Source organism: Brachypodium distachyon, chromosome 1 (assembly GCF_000005505.3).
Source record: "Brachypodium distachyon strain Bd21 chromosome 1, Brachypodium_distachyon_v3.0, whole genome shotgun sequence".
NCBI classification, from domain to species: domain Eukaryota; kingdom Viridiplantae; phylum Streptophyta; class Magnoliopsida; order Poales; family Poaceae; genus Brachypodium; species Brachypodium distachyon.
The window spans coordinates 66,904,199-66,924,095 of record NC_016131.3 but is presented as its reverse complement, the minus strand read 5'-3'; the positions used below and the strand labels follow the sequence as shown (position 1 = coordinate 66,924,095).

At 45.8% G+C, this 19,897-nt stretch overlaps 3 protein-coding genes across 3 annotated transcripts; all 3 read right to left on the bottom strand.

Annotated features, from left to right (window-relative positions):
- Window positions 1-2,541: 2,541 nt before the first annotated feature.
- Window positions 2,542-3,123, bottom strand: LOC100845838 (histone H4). Its single transcript, XM_003558322.4, has one exon. It carries the CDS (start codon window positions 3,050-3,052, stop codon window positions 2,741-2,743), a length of 312 nt encoding a protein of 103 aa, XP_003558370.1. The 5' UTR covers window positions 3,053-3,123; the 3' UTR covers window positions 2,542-2,740.
- A 1,086-nt stretch (window positions 3,124-4,209) lies between these two features.
- Window positions 4,210-15,263, bottom strand: LOC100840767 (brefeldin A-inhibited guanine nucleotide-exchange protein 2). Its single transcript, XM_003558305.4, has 11 exons — window positions 13,868-15,263; window positions 11,583-11,900; window positions 11,113-11,458; window positions 10,521-10,943; window positions 10,159-10,445; window positions 9,722-9,995; window positions 8,639-9,117; window positions 8,206-8,527; window positions 7,719-8,097; window positions 6,924-7,609; window positions 4,210-5,075 (listed from the first exon to the last, which is right to left on the bottom strand). Exons 1-11 carry the CDS (start codon window positions 15,130-15,132, stop codon window positions 4,467-4,469), a joined length of 5,388 nt encoding a protein of 1,795 aa, XP_003558353.1. The 5' UTR covers window positions 15,133-15,263; the 3' UTR covers window positions 4,210-4,466.
- Window positions 15,264-16,906: 1,643 nt separating this feature from the next.
- On the bottom strand, window positions 16,907-19,484 carry LOC100845762 (LOB domain-containing protein 30). Its single transcript, XM_010230575.3, has 2 exons — window positions 18,726-19,484; window positions 16,907-17,847 (listed from the first exon to the last, which is right to left on the bottom strand). The coding sequence occupies exons 1-2, from the start codon at window positions 19,059-19,061 to the stop codon at window positions 17,401-17,403; spliced, it is 783 nt and encodes a 260-aa protein (XP_010228877.1). The 5' UTR covers window positions 19,062-19,484; the 3' UTR covers window positions 16,907-17,400.
- Between the last annotated feature and the right edge of the window lie 413 nt (window positions 19,485-19,897).

The following is a 19,897-nucleotide window of genomic DNA, read 5'->3' as shown; positions in this document are numbered from 1 at the left end:
GCCAAATTTTTGGTAGGGCTAACTTGGGCTCAAACCAAACAGACCTTAGCATCAATAATTGCCAAATATAAGTTCATTTAACAGTTCAACTAGTTGTTTCTTCAGTACCATCATCAGATGGTCGAGATTCTTCGTCTTTGTTATCTGAAGAACCTCCATTTTCTATTGTTACATTTAGTGCAAGCTCCAGATGTGATATAAGAAACGTCAGTAATACCACAAATCCAGGACTGCTGATCAGGTGAACAAATGCAGCAATGCAATACCAGCAAGACTCCAATTTGGGACGCTTTATGATTTATGAAACTTGTCAAGGGAGAAAGAACTTTTCAGAAGTGAGTTGACGGTGCCATAGGGTTGACAAAAAGGTCTTCAACTAACTGAAGTGCCAAAATGCATGTCTGATCTCTACATGGCGAGCACGAGCAGACCGCAAGGCTCATCTTGATACCCTGTATGGGGAACCCCCCGGAGAGACATCACCGCAGTTCCACCTTCAGTTTTAGTTTTTGTTTCCTGTTTTTGCGGGCAAAAACTTCATTAAAGATTAAACAGAATACAGTCTTGACACGGAGCGACAGATATAAAATCCGGTTTTCCACCCAGCCAACAGGCAATACGAGTTTCAATCCTAGCGACATTTGCCAGGCAATGACTAACAGAATTCTGATCTCTAGAACATTTTGCCATTTTAGTACCAGGTCTCTCACAGAGGAGTTGTCGGATCGACGACACAGGGAGCTATACTTAGAAAGGTTAGGGCAGTTCTCAATGACAAAAGACAACTCTAACAAATGGAGCGCCATCTGAATACCATCGTCGCACGCAGCAAGCTCCGCACCACAGGATCTTGGCAGTATCAAAGGTTTTGGCAAGACATGAAGATAGTATCCCAGAAGCATCTCGAAGGATGGCGCCTGTTCCTCCTCGCCCATTCTCATAGCAAAAGGATCCATCCACATTTAGCTTGAGGTTTCCGTTTTGTTCTTCTTATTTCTATCCTTGCCCTTGGGCATGAACATTGCTCCTTCTACCTGTTTATACAGCAAAAGCTAGCAGTTGCTGGGTCTTAAAACAAGAAACAACATGCATGTCTCATACATCCAAGCATCTTGTCCAATTTCTGCAGGATCAATAGCATTTTACCCACCAGATGGATCAATATCATGTCATACATAATCAAATATTGGGAAAAGTACCGAATCACATACCTTCTCCCACAGAGACAGAAAAGATGTCCATTGTTTCTTAATGTCAAATAACACCTGCAATGAACTTGTATTCTAGATGGAAAAAAACACGCCTGCAATGAACTTTTCCTAATTTCAGGTCTGATGTCAAAGGTAAGTTCAGATAGTCCTGCAAGGTCTGAAAGGTTGGTGGGACGCATTATTAGTTTATTACTTGTGAATAAGTCACAGCTGAAAGTGGTACAAGGGCTTGAGTTTACATAGAACAAAAAAAACTCACCTGCAAATGGGTAAGCTACCCGCAAGCATTTGCATTAAGAAGACCTTCTCATGCAGGTCGAGAAACCCCCGAACCCCTGCTCCACACCATACACAACGGTACTGAAGCCCGTGTGAGAGCAGGCAGGCCTTAGGTCTGTGCTTAAGACGTGGAGCAGACGAGGGGATTTTTTAACCCCAACCTGAACTTCGCTCCCACAAGGAGTCAAATTCAGGACCCGAGGAGTGCTACTAGAGTTGTTCCCTTAAGCATTACGCCAAGGGCTAGTTCGCAGAACAAAAAAAGAAGATATAATTACCTGCTAATAGAGGAAATCAGAAGTGAATATGATCATCCTTGTCAACAAGAACTTCACGGTCTTGCTTTCCATCCTTGGTCAAATGAGGCAAGGGTGGACTGCTGTTTAAAGATGGACTCTCCTCCAACCTTGAACAGGATCCGATGTCACTTCTGCCGGCTTTGTAGCAATGAACCAAAGAAGTTCCAAAGAAGTAGGTTTAGCAATTGTACTAATGGTTATATCTTGTTAAACCTAGTTCTGGTTACTGCAATCAGACAGTTCACACAATCAGTAAAAGTTGTGCACTCCGTTTAGGTAAAAAGATAAACAGAAACTATGGGACCCCGGCATCGATTTCTATTAGACCCTTCAGCACAAAACAAGATGCCTTACAGCTCAAACAATAAAAACACTGCATAAACTAAAAGAACAAATGCAGCAGCTGAAAGAAAATAGGAGCTGAAAAGAAACAAGACAAAGTTCTTGGAACTCCTGCACATCCTTCCACCCGAGGCAGATCACATCCACCATAATCTTTGCTCTACAACGCAATTACCAGACTGCCGGTGCCCATCCATGTCCTATTGCATAGGACACAGTGAACACTCTATTGAGCATCTGAGCTCCATCCTCAAGCCTTCTTCAGCTTCTTCTCCCATACAACATTTCAGCAATAGAGGAAGTACTCCTCAAAATCTTCACGACAATTTCAACGGCCAAGAACACACCAAGTACTTTCTAGTCGTCATATGATGTTGCAAGACCTGAAATGTGCACAAAAACAATTAAAATACACATAAACAAAGATTCATACGACAGAGGCTGACATTTAATGGGACACAACTAGTAGCATTCATCCAAACATAACTAGCATTATCTTCACTGCAGCAGTGTACGATTACATCAATGACACAACATTTGACACCACCAGACTATCACAACGACACAGACAGGTACTCTCGGAACAAGCAACCACCATACAGAGAAAGCCTAGCCGCCGAAGCCGTAGAGGGTGCGGCCCTGGCGCTTGAGCGCGTACACGACGTCCATGGCGGTCACGGTCTTGCGGCGCGCATGCTCGGTGTAGGTGACGGCGTCGCGGATGACGTTCTCCAGGAAGATCTTGAGCACGCCGCGGGTCTCCTCGTAGATGAGCCCCGAGATGCGCTTCACGCCGCCCCTCCTCGCAAGCCGACGGATCGCCGGCTTCGTAATGCCTTGGATGTTGTCCCGCAGAACCTTCCTGTGGCGCTTGGCGCCGCCCTTGCCCAGCCCCTTGCCACCCTTGCCGCGCCCAGACATCTCTCTCTGAAACGAAGGAAGATTTGGGGATTTTTGCTTCGCCTTAGGAATTGGATGAATTGGGAGCAGGAGAGTGGAAGGGGATATATAGAGTTGGAGGGGGGCGTGGGAAGCGTTGGATCGGGGATGGATCCGCATGAGGTGCGAACCGGATGGTCCTGGCCGTAGGATCGGGAAAGGGTTGGTTCCTATTGGTGGAGCGGTGGGAGCGCGGATCGGCACGGTTGCGTTTTGGGAGCTGGAGCGCGCGGAGGAAATGGAAATGGAAATCGGAGAAGAAAACTGGGCGGGAATTTCCGCGCTTTCTCGTGGGAAATGGAAATTTCGTTTCTGGGCCCCGCCGCACATTCAGTGGACATTTGAGGTAGGCCGAGTAGATGGCTCGAGGTGGGCCGTTTTGATCCAACAGGCCTGTAAACCTGCCATCGACAACTGGATGGATTCACTTCATCCCTGGATCCTCGTGGGTTTTGCTCGACGGCAATCTTGCGTGCATGCATCATTTTGAGGCAGAGAAAAGAATAACGATTGGAAAATCCTCCTCTGAGAAAAACAATTGGAAGATCCGTGTACATCAAAATTTCATACTCCGGGAGTCCCATATTAAGTGACTCAAATTTATCTAAATATGAATGTATTTAAAAAAAAATTAGATACACGTAATATTTTGACACTTAATATGGAACGAATGGATTACAATGGAAGATCGGTTCCCCTTAAATATCAGGAGCGTGCAATCTGTACTTTATGTTCTCATAGTCTCGTTCACGGTTGCGATGTACTCAATCATGCAACACGGCTTCTACAAATCTGGAGTATTGATTTGTTTTTGTCAAACTTCAGTGTATTCTGTCTCGACCATACAAATATAACCCCGTAGCTGAATAATAATAATATTACCACGATTCAATGCATGCGTCTGAGACCTGCTGTAAGCTCGAGGAACAACTGCTCGGTATCGCTGCCTGGCATAACATTTGAGGGTTTTTTTAAGAACTGTAAGCCTAGTAGTATCTAGGGTGTGCAGTACGCCGCTGTGGTCATTCTAATGCATTGACGTGAATTTCTGACGCCGAATGGAGATCAACAAAACGTTGAGCACAGTGCTGAAGCTGCCTGTGTTTCCAGCAGCGGCAATTACACCATGCAAAGCAGCATTACTACATACCTTGGTGAAATCTGTACTACGGCATATAATTTAATCATCCTGTAACATACACTCTTCCCAATGCGGAAAACCAAGAGCATAAAAGGGAAAATGATCTACATGATTTGTTCGGCACTAAATCACTTCCCACAACGACTAAAATGATAAACACAACAAAATGGGGGAAAGGGAGCAGCAGAGAGATATGACACTGAAACAAAGAATGACTTACATGTAGAGGTATACTATATCACAGGGTGCTCGGCATCAACAGGACTGCAGCACGAGCGGGCCAACCCAAGTGCCAAACATATCACTCAAGGCCACCTGCACTTCGCCTGAACCATGCTCACAGCTTATGAGACCAGCTAGGAGGGGGAAGAACTGGCCGAGGTTCTTCTCAAAAGACGAGTCACCCAGACCACTGATAGCTTGCAAGGTTGAGACAACAAGGGGTGCTCGGGCTGCAAGTTCTCTCCGCTTCGAAGAACCAACTGGAATAAGCCACTGGCCAAGTGGCTGTATACCACTGGAAAGCTGAGCAGGCCTTGCTGTGCTCAAGTACACCTCAAGGACCTCCTTGCAAAGGCCAACAAGGTGGCTTTCCACCTCTACGCTCCCTTCATCAGGAGCTCTGTCTAAGAATATGTTCTGGAGGATAGTAAGGCACAGCTGATATGACTCATTCTCAAGGCGCAACAATGGCGGGTCCTGCATTTGGGTCATCGAGCCCAACTCCTGCAACTTAGACCGCAGGTCGTTGTCACTGTTTATTTTGTGAGCATGAGTGGCAACAGTGTGCAAGGCCTCGAAGAGGATTACTGTGTTCTGTGATGACAACTGAGCTCTGTACATGGTATATATCTCCATCACAGCCTACAGAAAGTGGACACATAGAAGTAAATAAAAGAGGGGTCATGATGAAATTACCAGCCTATTGCATGAGAAACATGATAAAGCAGAACGCATGCACAAATTATAATTAATGAAGGACTAGAATATTGCTTCAGTAACTAAAAAATGGCGAGACAAAAGGTTCAGAGTGGAGGAAAAAGGTATAAGTTGATAACTGATACTCAACTAATCATAAGCCACTGGTTCCCTCAGGAAAAAAAATCATAAGCCAGCGGACACGCTTGATAGGTTCATACTAAAAGCAAGCTAAAACCAATAATTGGTTCTTCAACAAAACTACTAGGGAAATTTATGACAATGCCTTGCCACTAGTTTTTTCTCAAACTATGATTGCAATCGTTTTTGGGTTAATTATGTAAATGCCACTCCTCCGATAGAACTTCTTGCATTTTTTCCACTGCGTCACATCTTAGCTGTTATCATACGTTTCGTAGTTAGTGCAGTGTAAACTGACAAAACAAGCCATGTACCCCGTGGATGTGGCACATGTTTGCTGCGGCCTCAGAAATAGGCCTCCAACAGAGAAGAAAGGAACAAACAGAGGAGGAGAGGGCCCCGGCTTGCCAGTGTTGAGGTGGCCGAAGGTAGCGGGTGTCAGAGCACCGTGGTTGCAAAAGCCAATCAGAGTCGAGGAAGAAGCTGTCGGCAGCAGTGCTATGGTCGTTATCCCTCCAAATAGACAAAGGGGTCCCTCGTGGTGTCATCTCAGAGTTTCGGGCCAGAGGAATCGAGCAGAGACGGGAGGGAGATGGAGATCGACAATTGTGGCAGCGATTCAGGCGTCCAAGTGCTGCTGGAGCTCGTCCACCTTGCCAGAGGGCTGTGCGCGTGGACGTATCCGGTAGCTAGGATGTTGTGCACCTGTGGGTCTGGCTCGATTCCTGGCGTCCGCCATCTTATCTAGCGCCTTGTTGCATTTCCCCTTGTGCCCAAGCGAGCTGAATGCCTTGAGTTCATCATGGCTGTAGGTGATGTTTGATGCCAAACTGCTACATCAGCCCAAGAACCTGCACCTAATCTATTTGCATATGTATTCAAGACCAAAACTGATGAGTCAATGAAATTTGTAAGCTGTGAGCTCATCAAAATAATCTGTGCTGCCATTGGCGTCGAGGAAGCCCTTGGGCAGGGTGATGAAGACAAAGACGCTGAGGTGGACGGCGGTGGCCCATCTGCCAGCACCGGAGAGCCTCCTCCAGCTTGCTCTCCAGCATGCAGGGAAGAGAAGACACGGCGGTCAAAATGACTGGCTGGTGGAGTCAGTTAAATGGGTTGATGGATGCTAACAACCAAAGAGTAACGGCAATGGAAAAGTATTAAAAAAAACTAATGCAGCAGTGGTATGTTCATAATTATCCAAAAAGCAATGGCACAACCATAATCTCTGGAGCTACTAGTGGCATTGCCATAAATTTCCCAAAAATACAATTGTTGCATCTGAACCGTTTCCTGCAGTGCAACTAGAGAGACCATCAGTATCATCAGGAACTAAGAATGTTTTTCCTTAAGATGCAGGAAATTCCTGTACAGACATTTGATTTCTCGTGTAGAGTTGTATCTATATGGACCAGCAAAGCTTTATATACCCTGAATTATACTAGAGAACCCTAGCTAGAAAGGTGGAATATAGCCTTTAGTTATACCTTTTCTCCCCTCCTTCCAACACGCTCTCACCTCACTTTTTAACATGCTACAATTTCTGCCAAGGTGTTGGCATAAAATTTGACCATAACAATAGAAGGATGATGCAAACAATATGCATCGAGGCATGCAAAAGTAAACATCAGCTCTAGAAAAAATGCTACAAACCTGGATCAATAGGAGTTGGACAGCAGCTCGGCACTTGGCATCAGCAATTGCAAAATATAAGTTCCTTGATCTAGATGTTTCTTCAGTACCATCATCTGATGGTCGAGAATCTTCTTCTCTGTTATCTGAAGAGCCTCCGTTTTCTATAGGTACATTTTCAAGGTAAGCTCCAGACGCAATATAAGAGAAGTCAGGAAGTGTCTCGGTGGTAGCTTCTTTCAAAGACAATACGACCTCTAGCCATTTTTCATCCACAAAGACAGATCCAGCACTGCTCATGAGGCGAACAAATGCAGCAATTCCTATACCAGCAAGACTCTGATGGGGACGCTTTATGAAACTTGTTAAGAGCGAAAGAACTTTCTTCAGAAGTGGATTGACAGTGTCATAGAACTTGACAAAAAGGTCTACAACTAGTTGAAGGGCCAAAGTGCATGTCTCATACATCCAAGCATCTTGTTCAAGTTCTGCAGGATCACTTTCCACATTTTGCCCTTGTGAAGAACCACCAGATGGATCAATAGCATGCCGTACATAATCAAATATTGGGAAAAGTACCGAATCAAACACCTTCTCCCACAAAGGGAGTGAGAACAGATGGCCGTGGTTTCTTAATGTGTCAAATAACACCTGCAGTGAACTTTTTCTGATTTCAGGTCTGAGGTCAAAAGTAAGTTCAGACAATCCTGCAAGGTTTGAAAAGTTGGTGGGACACATTATTAGTTTATTACTAGTAAATAAGTCAGCTGAAAGCTGTAGAAAGTTCTATGTAGAACAAAAGGGAAATATAGTTACCTGCTAATAGAGGAAACCAGAAGTGAATATGATCATCCTTATCAACAAGAACTATACTGTCTTGTCTTCCATCCTTGGTCAAATGAGGCGAGGGTGGATTGCTGCTTGAAGATGGACTCTCCTTCAACCTTGAAGAGGATCCAATGTCACCTTCTGCCAGTTTTGCCGCACAGAATCGAAGAAAACCAATTGCATTAAGGCTTATGTCCTTGTTAAACCTACTGTTGGTAAATGCAATCAGACAGTTCACACAATCAGTGAAAGTTGTTGACTCGGTTTCAGTAATATAGGGGAAGTACTCCCGCAAAATCTTCTCGATAATTTCAAAGGCCAAGAGTACAATGTTTTTGTGGTCATCATATGATGCTGTTGCAAAGACCTGAAAATAGTGCACAAAACAATCAATCCTCAGAAACAAAGATAAGTCTGCTCCAAAGAGTCTCATACCAAAATCAAAGTACATGAGTACCAAGTAAAGATAACATACCATAAACATGCTCTTCCACCCTGACTTCACATGGCTAACACGAGCCAATACCATTTGAGACACACACCTGATAATTAGTTCTCTTATCTCAACAGCTCTGCTCTTCCTCATTACAACAACAAAAGGCTTCATAAATTCATTTTGGAAATTATAGTTGGCTAGCTCTTCTCGCTCCAGGAACTTCATTGCCAGCTGCCGCAATGAGTCCATAGCAAATATTGCGATTGACAAGTTTTCAGAGCAGCCAATGGTAACAAAGAAATCAGACAAGACATGCCATATGCTTGACCAGACAAGCCTGATGCGGTCCATATTGTAATGCCTACAAGAGAAAACAAAACAATCATACTTCAGTGAGTATGTAACAGGAAGACAAGTGTATGCAAAGACACTCAGATGTAGATACATTTATCTGAAGTATTGGATTCCTTACGTGATCTCAACAATCTTTGTCAGACTGAAAACTCGTGGATCAGATGCAGACCGTAATTCCTCCATCGAAACCTTACAAAGAGCCTTGACAAAATCAATTATACCTTCGCTGTTGAGCTTTTGACTTCTTACAAATACACGGTTCATTTCAACCATGCCAACTTGCTCCAAGAGGCTTGTCACCGCATTATTCATTTGATCGACACCGGAAGCTTTGCCACCCACACCGGCACTGTCATAAGTACCCCTTTTAGAAGCAGCACCAGCATTAAGAGCCTTCTTTTTCAAACCAGGAATAATCGAGGATTTAGTCTGTTTCGATTTATCAAGGTCTGGCTGTTGCAGTGCAAAGAAAGTAGCATCTGGAGGAGAACCTTCCCCTACAAGATGTAGATTCTCGAAACGAGAAACACAAGTCAATATATGCTCCCATGCTTCTTGCAAGTAGTTTCCATCTTCATCTGCAATTAACAGAATTGCCTAGGAGGCAATTCACCATCACAAGAATGTGAGAATGGCAAAGGATTTTATCATTATGCTCACACTATAATACAATAAACTGCAATTAGCACCACAGCAAATGCTTGTAACAAAGTGTGGCATTGTGCAACAAAAATACAAAAACATTCAATGATTCAATTTGCAAAACAAAAGGTACTAAAGATAAAAAGCTATGTGGCAGTAATTTTGGAACATTTTCCCGGTCATGCATAATGACGGTGATAATGGCAAAGATGCCAAATATTCAGTGCATGCAAGCAGTAAATATAGCAGCCCTGACAGAGAAACCAGGCTGGTCTGTTCTCCTCAGAATATCACATCCCAGCTGCAACAAAATACTTATACTCCCTCCGTCCCAAAGTAAGTGATTTTGAGACGGAGGGAGTATAACATTTAGCACAGAACCATCTAAGTCATAAACCAGTTAAACATACCCTTTTCAAGTCAACCAACACAAAACAAAATTCTGAGTACCATTGTTTCATGTAATGATTTTAATTGTCTTCTTAGACAACCACTAACTTTGCTGCGAGCAGTACACCAGCTGCACACTATAGATTACACCATAGTATGAGGAACAAACCTTAATGGCTTCAATATTTTTCTGCTTGATATCCACAGCAGAGTGGAGTGATGTAAACTTGGCAAGCGAAGTGATGAAAGCATCCCTTTGAGTCTTCATCGACATAGCTGCGGTGACATGTATTGCACAGCGAAATCCTTCGAGGCACTGGGATATGACAATCTCATCATCACTCTGGTCAAGTGGGACGCTGAAGGCAGCAAGCATAGGAGCCCAGCAAACCTCAACCATGAACTTCAAAATTACTACATCAGTTGCTGGATAAAATATTGACCTAAATCATTCATGAGAAAAAAACAATAAATAGATTATTAACAATGAAAGGGACTAACAGAAAATAATACTTGCATAAACTAACACGCAAACATAATAAAATGATCAATTAAAGGGTGCAATTTAATTTCTAATTATCCATCTAGATATCCAGCTTAACTTACTCAGACATACGAGCCTTTTCCTTGAATTGCTCCTGCATATGCTTAATGAGATCATCGCTCGTCTCCATAGCCGAACCTCGTTTGCGTATGACAATGTTAAGAATGTTATCCAACCCAAGAATTTTGTTAGAGCTTGTTGATTGATGCTGTTGAGGAACAAAGTCGTCTTCTTTCATCTTAATCTCTTTTTTCCAAATTCTTCCATACAAGGATCTCATAAATTCTTCAGGCAGGTCTTTTCCATCATCGATACCACGATTGTTTCTTATGAAATCTTCAGGCGACATCTGCATCAATTAATATAAATTACAAAAGCATCAGAAAATGTGTAAATAATTTCGACAAGTATAATTTAAAAATACCTTATTTTTGACCATTGGGTTATGTGCATCAGTGTTAAGCATTATGACTGAATAAGCAAGGACATAAGCTGTATCTGCACTGGAGAAAGCCTTTGGGTTGCATTTGCAGTAACGTTCTGCAAATTTTTCCATAACCCGGTCAATCTTTTGAGCTTCTCCAGGCAACCTGAAACCTTGAAGAAAGGCTCTAATCGCTTCATCAAATTCCATGTTTTGAAAATCAAATGAATCCACATATGCATGCATGACTTTGAGAGACAAATCTTCCCTCTCCCCTAAGTAATCACCAATCATAGTCTTGTTCAAGCCAGAAGCACTTTTTAGGAAAGCAGCTATTTCCTCAGGTGACTCCCCAACCTTGTTTGCATTTATTAGAAATTCAATTCCCTTTCTAGGCTTCCGGTTAAAAAGAGAGATACCCTCCTGCCATTCAAAAATCAATCAGCCACATTAAAAAAGGGGGAACAAAACAACATAACTATAAGATAATGCAACAGTGGCAAGTCATTCATGAAAGAACAGCAGACAGCACATTGTCACAGTCTCATCGACAAATGCAGATTCAAATAACTAGATGTAGAATGAGATCCACCTGAAGTTCCATTTTGTAAGCTCGGCGCTGCTCCAAAGATGCAGCCTCTGAAACCCCATTCGATATTTCTGAATGTGAATCAGATGCTTCACTAGAAGCATCTCCATTGTTCTCTATCTGGGGAAGCTCACTTCCACCATCGTTATCGTTTTGCTCTGATTCAACATTAGGAGAGTCAGGATCTGGAATACGTAGCTGCTTATTCATCCAATCTCCCATGGATCTCAGAATGGAAACTAAGCATTTCATTGCTTCACTCTTCATTGTGGTATCCTGAGGCGGCACCAGTGTGGTAGAGACACCAGCAGGAGGTCCTTGAGCAGTTTTTAGCAGACCATTGACCATCCTGTTCCACAAAATCAAGAAAATGTAACATAGAACTAAATAAGTTTCTGAGATGACATTTTAAAGAATAAGAAACCTCACTAATAATACTCAAGTATAGTAATGAAATGTGAGTGGTGCAGTACCTTTCAAATATGTTTGATGAGTGGACATCACAGTCGTAATTAATGAAAATGTCAACCAAGATTTGAGAATCAGTGCAGAGCTTCTCCAAAAAACGAAGAACTATCATCTTTGCTTGAAAATTTGGTTGTGCAATATTTTCCAGAACTCTCAGAATGATCATGGGAAAAAATACTCCAATCTCTGCCTTCAATCCTGGCCTGAATCTTGAAACCAGGCTAATAAAAATAGAACAAGATAACTGAAAAACAATCATATGTGACGAGGCACAGTTCTTCAAAAGTGATAGGCACAGATACTGCTTAATAGCACCTAGAAACCTGAGCAAGATGAAATAAAATAGTTAGACAAAATTGTAATGTTATTCATGAAGAATAAAAACATCAAGAAGATGGGTAAAGGCAGGGATGCAGGGATACGGCACAAAGGTGCCAAATCGGTGCAGCTCTCTCCTCTAGGTGCATCGCCAAACGACGCCAAAGTCAGCACGCCGCCAGCAACACCTCGCTGGTCGCTGCTCCATCCAATCTTGGTCCATCTTCAATCTCTCATCCACTTAATATTTTTTAGTTGGTGCTTATTCTTGTATTTATACTTATACTCGCCGTATCCCCGTAAGGCTTAAAAAATGCAGTTCTCCTGTATCCCCGTACCCGTATCCCCGTACTATGTAACATAGGGTAAAAGAACACCATTGCAGTTGATAAGAAAGTGCTAGTATAGCAATGTCAGTATCAAGATACAACTTTATTAATTACACCAGCGGAGCATAATATTGGACAAGGCGCTGCTCTATGTGGAAAGTACACAATACAATATTCCTCGGTAGGCTGACTTCCACATGTCCAATACTACTACTTCAATCATCTCTCAGTAACAAGCTTCCTGTGTTTCTAACTTAACAATTAACACAAACAACCAGCAAAGACAACACAGATAATCTCATAATCACAATCGACTCTCATAGCAGCGTATCTTTGGCGGCTATCACTTCATGAAAACGTATAATTGTTCCAAAAAAATCCCAACAAGTAATACTTGTAAAATTTCAAGTCCAAATAAATCAGCATGAATAGTGATCCTGTACTATTTGTTTATATATTTCTCTTTCTAATTCCTCTCAAATGGAACTGAGTTTATATATTTCTCTATCTATTTATACTCCATGATCTTCCTATAAAACCCTCGTCCAATTAATGGTGTCCCATGTGGCAAAAGAGAAGCAGCTGTGGAATAATTCCCACGTCCAGAGCTTAAAGTGTACAGCAGCAAAGCAAGCTGGCAACTGTTACTGGCCCGTTGAGCATGGTGTCTGGATTTACATAACTTTAGACCTCTGGGGCGTTACATATGGCATCAAAGCATAACCATCATGGCATGAGGGTGCAGGCGTGTGGTCCACTGGAGAACACACGGCAACAATGTGTACCTGCTGGTAATTTGGCCACCTTCCAAGTTTGCAATTTGCTTAGTGGTGGGAGGATTGATCCCCGAATGGAGATTTATAGAGTGGAGTAGTAGCATAAAATGCTTGATGGTCCAAACATACAGAACTCCTGGTTAACCTTTTGGCTTAATCGGCAACAAAGACTATGTAGGGCTGGGCTTTAGCAAACTTTCAACCCTTTCGCCTCACACTTCCATTGATTGTCTTTACAACTATACCATCTCTCTCTATATATTTTGTTTACATAGTACCCAACACCTCCCAGACATCACGCTGCACTTCTCACTGTTAAGGGCAATTACACATTTCCAATAAAATTTAGCAACTACACTTTGGTACACATTACGATTGTAAACCTAACATCGATATCAGGGCAGGATCTGGTAATGTTGTCAGGAAATGCCGATAGCAGAATCATCCTTACCAATTCTTTTTTGTGTGAGAACGATCAACTTCAGTGAATTCCAATGTCAATATCTGAGTAACAAGTATAAACTACACGCTTATAACTTATGTAAATTGCAACGAGAATTTCAATACTGATTCACGCCTATAAGTTCTGTAAATTGCAACGAGAATTTCAATACTGATTTTGTGTAGCATCGGTATTAAAAGCAGCAACATAACTACAGATTAATTCAACTGAGCTACCCTTAAAAAAAATAGTGGCTAATCTTTTCATGGATAATTGGCTAAAAGCTCCTGCTTTCCTTAATCTTTTCACGGAATACAGTGGTACACTAAATTTTGCTAAATGTTGTTGTTGCCAGATTATAGAAAGGAACTTACAATATCTGAGGCAAAATAAATAGATCAAGTTTCAGGGAAGGGCATTTGTACCTCTCGCTGGTACGGAACACAGCCCCTGCGTTTTCAAGCAAGATCTTAAGAAGTTCAAGAGCAAGGATCTTCCCCCGCATTACTAATGGATCAGCTGGCGCGTCCTTTGGCGGTGTCTTCATCGAGAGCTTACACAATGCCCGGAAAACCAAAAAAGCATCTCTCCGCAACTTATTCCCAATCCTCACGTCAGCATCGTCATCCAAAGTGGCCACCACTGCTCCCTCTACACCAAGCTCATCCTTGCGACCCTCAAGCGCGGTCTTGTACATGCTGATCTCCCAGTACTTGGCATCCAGCATGTCCTTATCCGTCGAATCAAGTAAGTCTGCGGGGTTTGCCCCTTCCTCCGCTGCTGCTGTTGTCTCAAAAGCACCATCATGAGCCACAGCAGCCCCTGCCCCAGCTGACGAAGTTGTCCGTGCCAGAGGTGTGAGTGCACCATCAATGTCCCCAATGATCTTTGAAATGAATCCCTGTACAAAGTTGGCATCGGCGGTGGGTGATGCTCCTGAACTAGCGTCAGGCAACTCGATCACTTCAGCCACTACGATGGGTTGCACCGGAATAGTGGACGAGTCTGCCTCCATGCGGCGGAACACTATTACCAACATCTGCACGAGCGACGCCTTGGCAGTGGCCTGATTCACGGTGCTACGGCTCCCCAAGTACATATCATAGCAGGCGCGCACGGCACGGAGCAGGCAGTCGCCATGGAGGCGCACCGAGGTGGAGGTGACCGCCGAGAGGAGAGTCTTAAGGAGGAGGAGCTCAATGTGCTCGTCGTCGAGGTGGAGCGCATTGCAGGCTGCCTCGAGAAGGGACGCCACAAGCTGGGCCGAGGGATCAGCCGACGGGTCGGCCTCACCGTGGATGTAGGAGTGCGCGATGAGCCTGTGGAGGAGCTCGAGCGCGGCCTCAGCGAGCTTGGCGCTACCGGAGCCGAGCGCAGAGGAGATGGGAGAGAGGAGCAGCTCCGAGTCCTCGAGCGAGAGGCTGCGGAGCGGGCCCGGCTGCCATGAGGACGATGTCGGCGTGGATGGTGAGGTCGGGGTGGACGGGGTCTGCGCCGCGGTGGGTGAGGAGGGCGGGGGCTTCCCGAGGCGGTCGAGGATGGACTTGGCGGTGTGGGAGAGCTTGGAGTGCGCCTTGTTGCGCCACGAGGCGTTCTTCACAAGCTTCTCGAGGAAGGGCACGAAGGCCTCGACGAGGCGCGGGTCGGACTCCGGCGAGGACAGCGGCGGCGCCGCTGCCGCGGAGGCCATTATTCCTCGAAGGATTCCGGGTGGCCGCGGCTGTGCCGCGCCGTGTGTGGATCTGGATCTGGGCGGGGCGGGGAGGGGACTGACGCGGTGCGATCCGGGGGTTCGGATCGCCGAGTGGGGCGAAGAGGGAGAAGAAGAGAGAGAGATGGTCGCGTGCGTAGATTTGGCTGGTGGGAACGACCATATGTCGGCCCCACTTGCCAGTCAGCGATTAGAGGCAGGCTGCTGCGATCGAGGGTGAGTGATGCTATTCCACTGACAGTGGGATGACTTCAACGGCGGCAGGGTACAAGCCTTGGGCCGGGCCGATATTGACTTAATAGCCTCGTCTGCTTTAAGGCCCATACAATTTTTGCTACCAGGCCCAGCTTGATCGAGAAGACAGTCGATGGGCCAAATAAAATCCACTATTGCACTTGACAGCCTGTGTCCTGCGACTTGTCTGACTATTGCACATCAACTGTATGGATTCAGTCGCTCAAAAAAAAACTGTATGGATACAGAGATCAGTGTCAGAAAAAACCAAGCAAAACGTAAACAGTACAGACTCGTTGCCTCATGTGACCAGGAGATGAGACATGGCCTAATGCCCATCGATTGTGAAACACGATTAATGGATGGTGCATCACATGAAATGATATGATCGATCGTTCATCAATATGGGCATGCGCGGGTGCTGGGATTATTGATCTTGCATTACATGACAAGTCGATCATATCATAAATACGGAGTACTAGTACATTTGGATTTTGGAGATAAGGAAGTGTGATGTGTACTTAGCTCGTGTACGTACTGATGGAATGCGTGCGCAGGGAAATGATTGACCCGTTGCGTGCTCTTTGTGGAGCCCTACACCCCAGTGTCACAACACGTAACATCACTTGATTCAATCAGGAATTGTTTCCGCAGATCAGCAATCCAAACTGGTTGCCCAAGTAATCATGCACTTCCAGTCGTTTTTATTGTTAGATAGGGAGGGAAATTAAGAAGAGACTTTATTTAAAGCTGCTTGTACTTCGTCGCGTATAAGGATAGCTAAAGGTAATTAATTAGCTGTGACAACTTTCTTGCATTATGAACAGACTCTAGATCATCCCTCTAAACTTGATGGTCAGGTCACGCCTCTAATTTATAAACGGCAAAACCCGATCAGCTAGATTGTTTGACCAACAAGGCGGATTTCACAGGGGTTGGAAATTCAGTGGACATTCATGTGCATGATTTCATTTTGAAAATGCACGAATCTACAACAATTAAAAACGATGTACACAAGTTATACTTGCACACATTAATTTCCCTTTCCAGCCGACACCGGGATACGGGGGCATACGTAAACCTACAAGCAACAGCGCGGCGGACAACACATAACATTGGTCATAGTCAAAGCTGGATCGCTGACAAATCGACTACGGACCAAAACCATATTCCTTTTATCTCTCATCTACTCAAACGTGGGGTCGATCATGCATAGCCACATGTCCCCCTATCCAGAGAAGCTGAGGAGCTGTTCATGACTCCAAGTAGGAAGTGACTTCTGCGTACTGTACGTTGCGTCACAGCACGTACTACTGTAACTCTCCGTCGAAAAAATGAATAAAATAAATAAGTTATACTTGTGCACGATCTCTCCTAGCTCGTCCGAATATGCACACAATCTATAGATGGAAAAACCAATTTAGAGAAGGTCATAAATGCATTGAAAACAGCTACTGTAGTTCGATTGAGTAAGTAGCTAGTGTGATCAACAGGTGAGATATAGGAGTACGGAGTAGTATAAGCCAGGAATGGAAGCTTCTTAAAAATCTTGCAATCAATGGAACGACGTCCGGTGACAAAAGAAAACACTGCTACATGTCAAACTGCTACTGGAAGTAGTACCCTGCTCGTACCACTACTGGCGCTACGCGACACCCGAACGAAACGATCTCCTCTCCAGTCTCCACCGTCCTCCGTTGGAGGAAAGCCAAGTTAATTGTGGTATAATAATCGAGCAAGTGGGCGCCCTTGCACCCTTGGTTAACAACAAGGTGGATACGCGAAAACCGGCCAATGCTAGCTGCATCCTTTACCTACTCGATTATAATTGATCGCTGCTCACCATATCACCGATCCCAAAACCCCTCTCTAGTACGTTAATCCCGCGCCCCAAGCAGGCCCAAACTCTCTTCTGGCGCGCGCCATGTCACCCGTCCGGCCTTCTTCCACAAATACACGTCCGTAATCGTTGAACGGGCCATGGCGCGCGGCTTGAAGAACCGAAGCTTCTGATCATCTTGGATGCGGCGGCCGTGGCGGCGGCAGCTGCTCGGGCTTGATCACGCCGGACCGGCCGTGGCGATCAAGTAGCTCCCGCGCCAGCGACTGCAAGTCGCCGCCGCCGCCGCCAGCCCCTGAGGCCTCGGCAGCTGACATGCTGGAGGAAGCCCTGGGAGCCTGTGCGCCGCCGTAGGGGGGCTGCCGGAGCTGGTGTTGGTGGTGGTGATGCTGCTGCTGTAGCGCCCACTGCGGCAGCTGCGCCGGCGGGTCGAAGAGTGCGGAGAGGTCGATGGTGGTCGGGATGTTGAGGGTCGACGACGGGAGGTCGGAGATGGAGAACGGGCCCGGCGGCGCCATCGTCGGCATCTGCGGCGTGGCGGCCGGGATCGGCGGGGACGGCAGCTCCAGGGTCGCCAGGTGGGTCTGCAGGTATGTCAGCTCGGCCTGGAGATTCACCACCTGCAGGGAAGGAAATGATCATCGCACGGCGTTATGGACACATATACAGTATAGTCAGTCATGCACTCGTGCATTACATTAGTATTGATTCAAATCACACAATATTGCGAAAATGTAGAGTCATCGATCACATGCATGCGTGTATATAATAACGGAGACATCACGACGAAGTGAGGGTCTGAAAGGTGACAAAAGATCTAAAAAAACGACGCGATCGAGTTTGGTTGGGACTTCTAGGACTAGAGATCGGTGCTGGCTGGCTAGGGCTTAATTTCTTTTCATCATGCACGGGGCCGGTCACAGATGGAACTTCGGAACCCAAGATGGACTACTACTGCTCCTAGTAGTAACGCAAGTATATGCATGGTGCGTTTGTGTGTGTACATACGTGGCGTGATGGACGATATGGGTGTACGATTTTACGGACGGGGGGGTTCGAAGATCGGTCGACGCGGCGGATGAGACGTCATGCGCTGCAAATATATATATCATTCATCGCAAATTAATTAATTAAAGTCCAGCTGGGGGAAGCAGCCTCCAGGTTTAGCGCTTGGCGTGCCCCTTTTCGCACTGCCGTTGCTTGGCTTGGCCGTGTTAATTTCCTCTCCTCCCTCCCCAAAGTAGACTTACCTTTCTGGAGAAAGAAACACGCCAAGTTCCTTCCAGGACGAGGAAGAAAGACCCCAGATCCATACGCATGGCATGCAAAACTGGTCAGCAATTCGATTCGAGCCTCCGCTCGCGGTGCATGGCATTACTGCTACTATCTAACCAGCTAGGTTTCCAGAGGGTAATCATCGAATGGACATGCAAGGCAAACAGGAGTGATCATCGATCATGGAGCTGACACCGGCCGGGTGATTCGTACTAGGATATACCTGCTGCTGGAGGGCGAAGATGTGGGCGACGCAGCCGTAGACGGGGTCGCGGAGGCGGGCCTGGGCCTCGTAGCAGATGGTGACGACGGCGTCGAGGCGCTTGTGGGCCGGGATCTGGAGGAGGAGCTTGGACACGTTGCTGGCGCCGAACACCTTGTGCACCGCCGCGAAGTGCGCCGCGCCTTGCTCCGAGTCGAAGTAGGGGGCGAAGATGCAGCCGCTCACGCACTTGCGCCGCAGGAACTTGCACGCGCCGCACGGCCCGCCACCGCCGCCGCCGCTGCCGCTTCCGCTCGGCCCTCCGCCGTGCGCGCTGGTGCCGCCTCCCGAGCTCATTGCCGGATCGAACGATCGATCCCCTCTCCCGAGAGAGGGTTTTACTACCAGCTGCTGGCTGCGCTCGCGCTCCGATCCTTATATCTGCTCTGGGCACTTGCTCGTTATAGGATAAAACAAGTGCTCATCGCCAGTGTTGGTACTTGGCACAGAGGTTGAGAGAAAGAGAGGGACGGGGAGAGAGGGTCGAATGGGGGAGGCCAGGCTGCCAATATAGGGGAAGAAGAGAAGCGGCTGGAGAGGCCGGAAGGGCATATGTGTAAATATGGAAAAGCCCACTTCTCTCCGATCTCTCCTCCTTTTTGGTGTTTGTCCTATTGGTAGAAGGTCATGGGGGGTTACAGATACAGCTCCAGTTCGATTTTTCGTTTTTTTCCCCTCTCTTTCTTTCCGTTTTCTCACATATGCTTTCCCTGCTCGTCCTACTGCTACTAGCAATATATGTGTAGTTTCTTTGTTTTTGTGGTATTGATGAGACTTTAAAGCCACGGCATGGAAGGAAGCCTAGCAGCAGCAGCTGGCTGGTACCACCCGGCCGGCCTCCTTCTCTTTCTTTCTTTCTTCCTTTCTTTCTTTCCCTCTCTACACACTTCTCTTTCTGCTCTTTCGCTCTCTTAAGGGCTAGAAGATTGCGTGAAGCAAACATGCATATGCGAGAGAAGAGCTAGCAAAGGGGGCCGGACGAAAACCACGCACTGTACGTCGTTCGTGTCCGTCCCTCTTCCCAATTCGCATCGATCGATATTCGATACATCCATCACACAAACATACAACATGAATATATGTACACACAGAGAGAAGATCGATCGATGATGAATTATTTTTCTCTCTGGAAG

Coding starts and splice junctions, on each gene's coding strand:
- LOC100840767 (XM_003558305.4), bottom strand. CDS start 15,132: ATGGCCTCCGCGGCAGCGGCGCCGCCGCTGTCCTCGCCGGAGTCCGAC. Junction 10,944..11,112: donor CTTACAAAATGGAACTTCAG/GTGGATCTCATT, acceptor TTTGAATGGCAG/GAGGGTATCTCTCTTTTTAA. Junction 7,610..7,718: donor CTGGTTTCCTCTATTAGCAG/GTAACTATATTT, acceptor CAAACCTTGCAG/GATTGTCTGAACTTACTTTT.
- LOC100845762 (XM_010230575.3), bottom strand. CDS start 19,061: ATGAGCTCGGGAGGCGGCACCAGCGCGCACGGCGGAGGGCCGAGCGGA. Junction 17,848..18,725: donor TCTTCGCCCTCCAGCAGCAG/GTATATCCTAGT, acceptor CCTTCCCTGCAG/GTGGTGAATCTCCAGGCCGA.
- LOC100845838 (XM_003558322.4), bottom strand. CDS start 3,052: ATGTCTGGGCGCGGCAAGGGTGGCAAGGGGCTGGGCAAGGGCGGCGCC.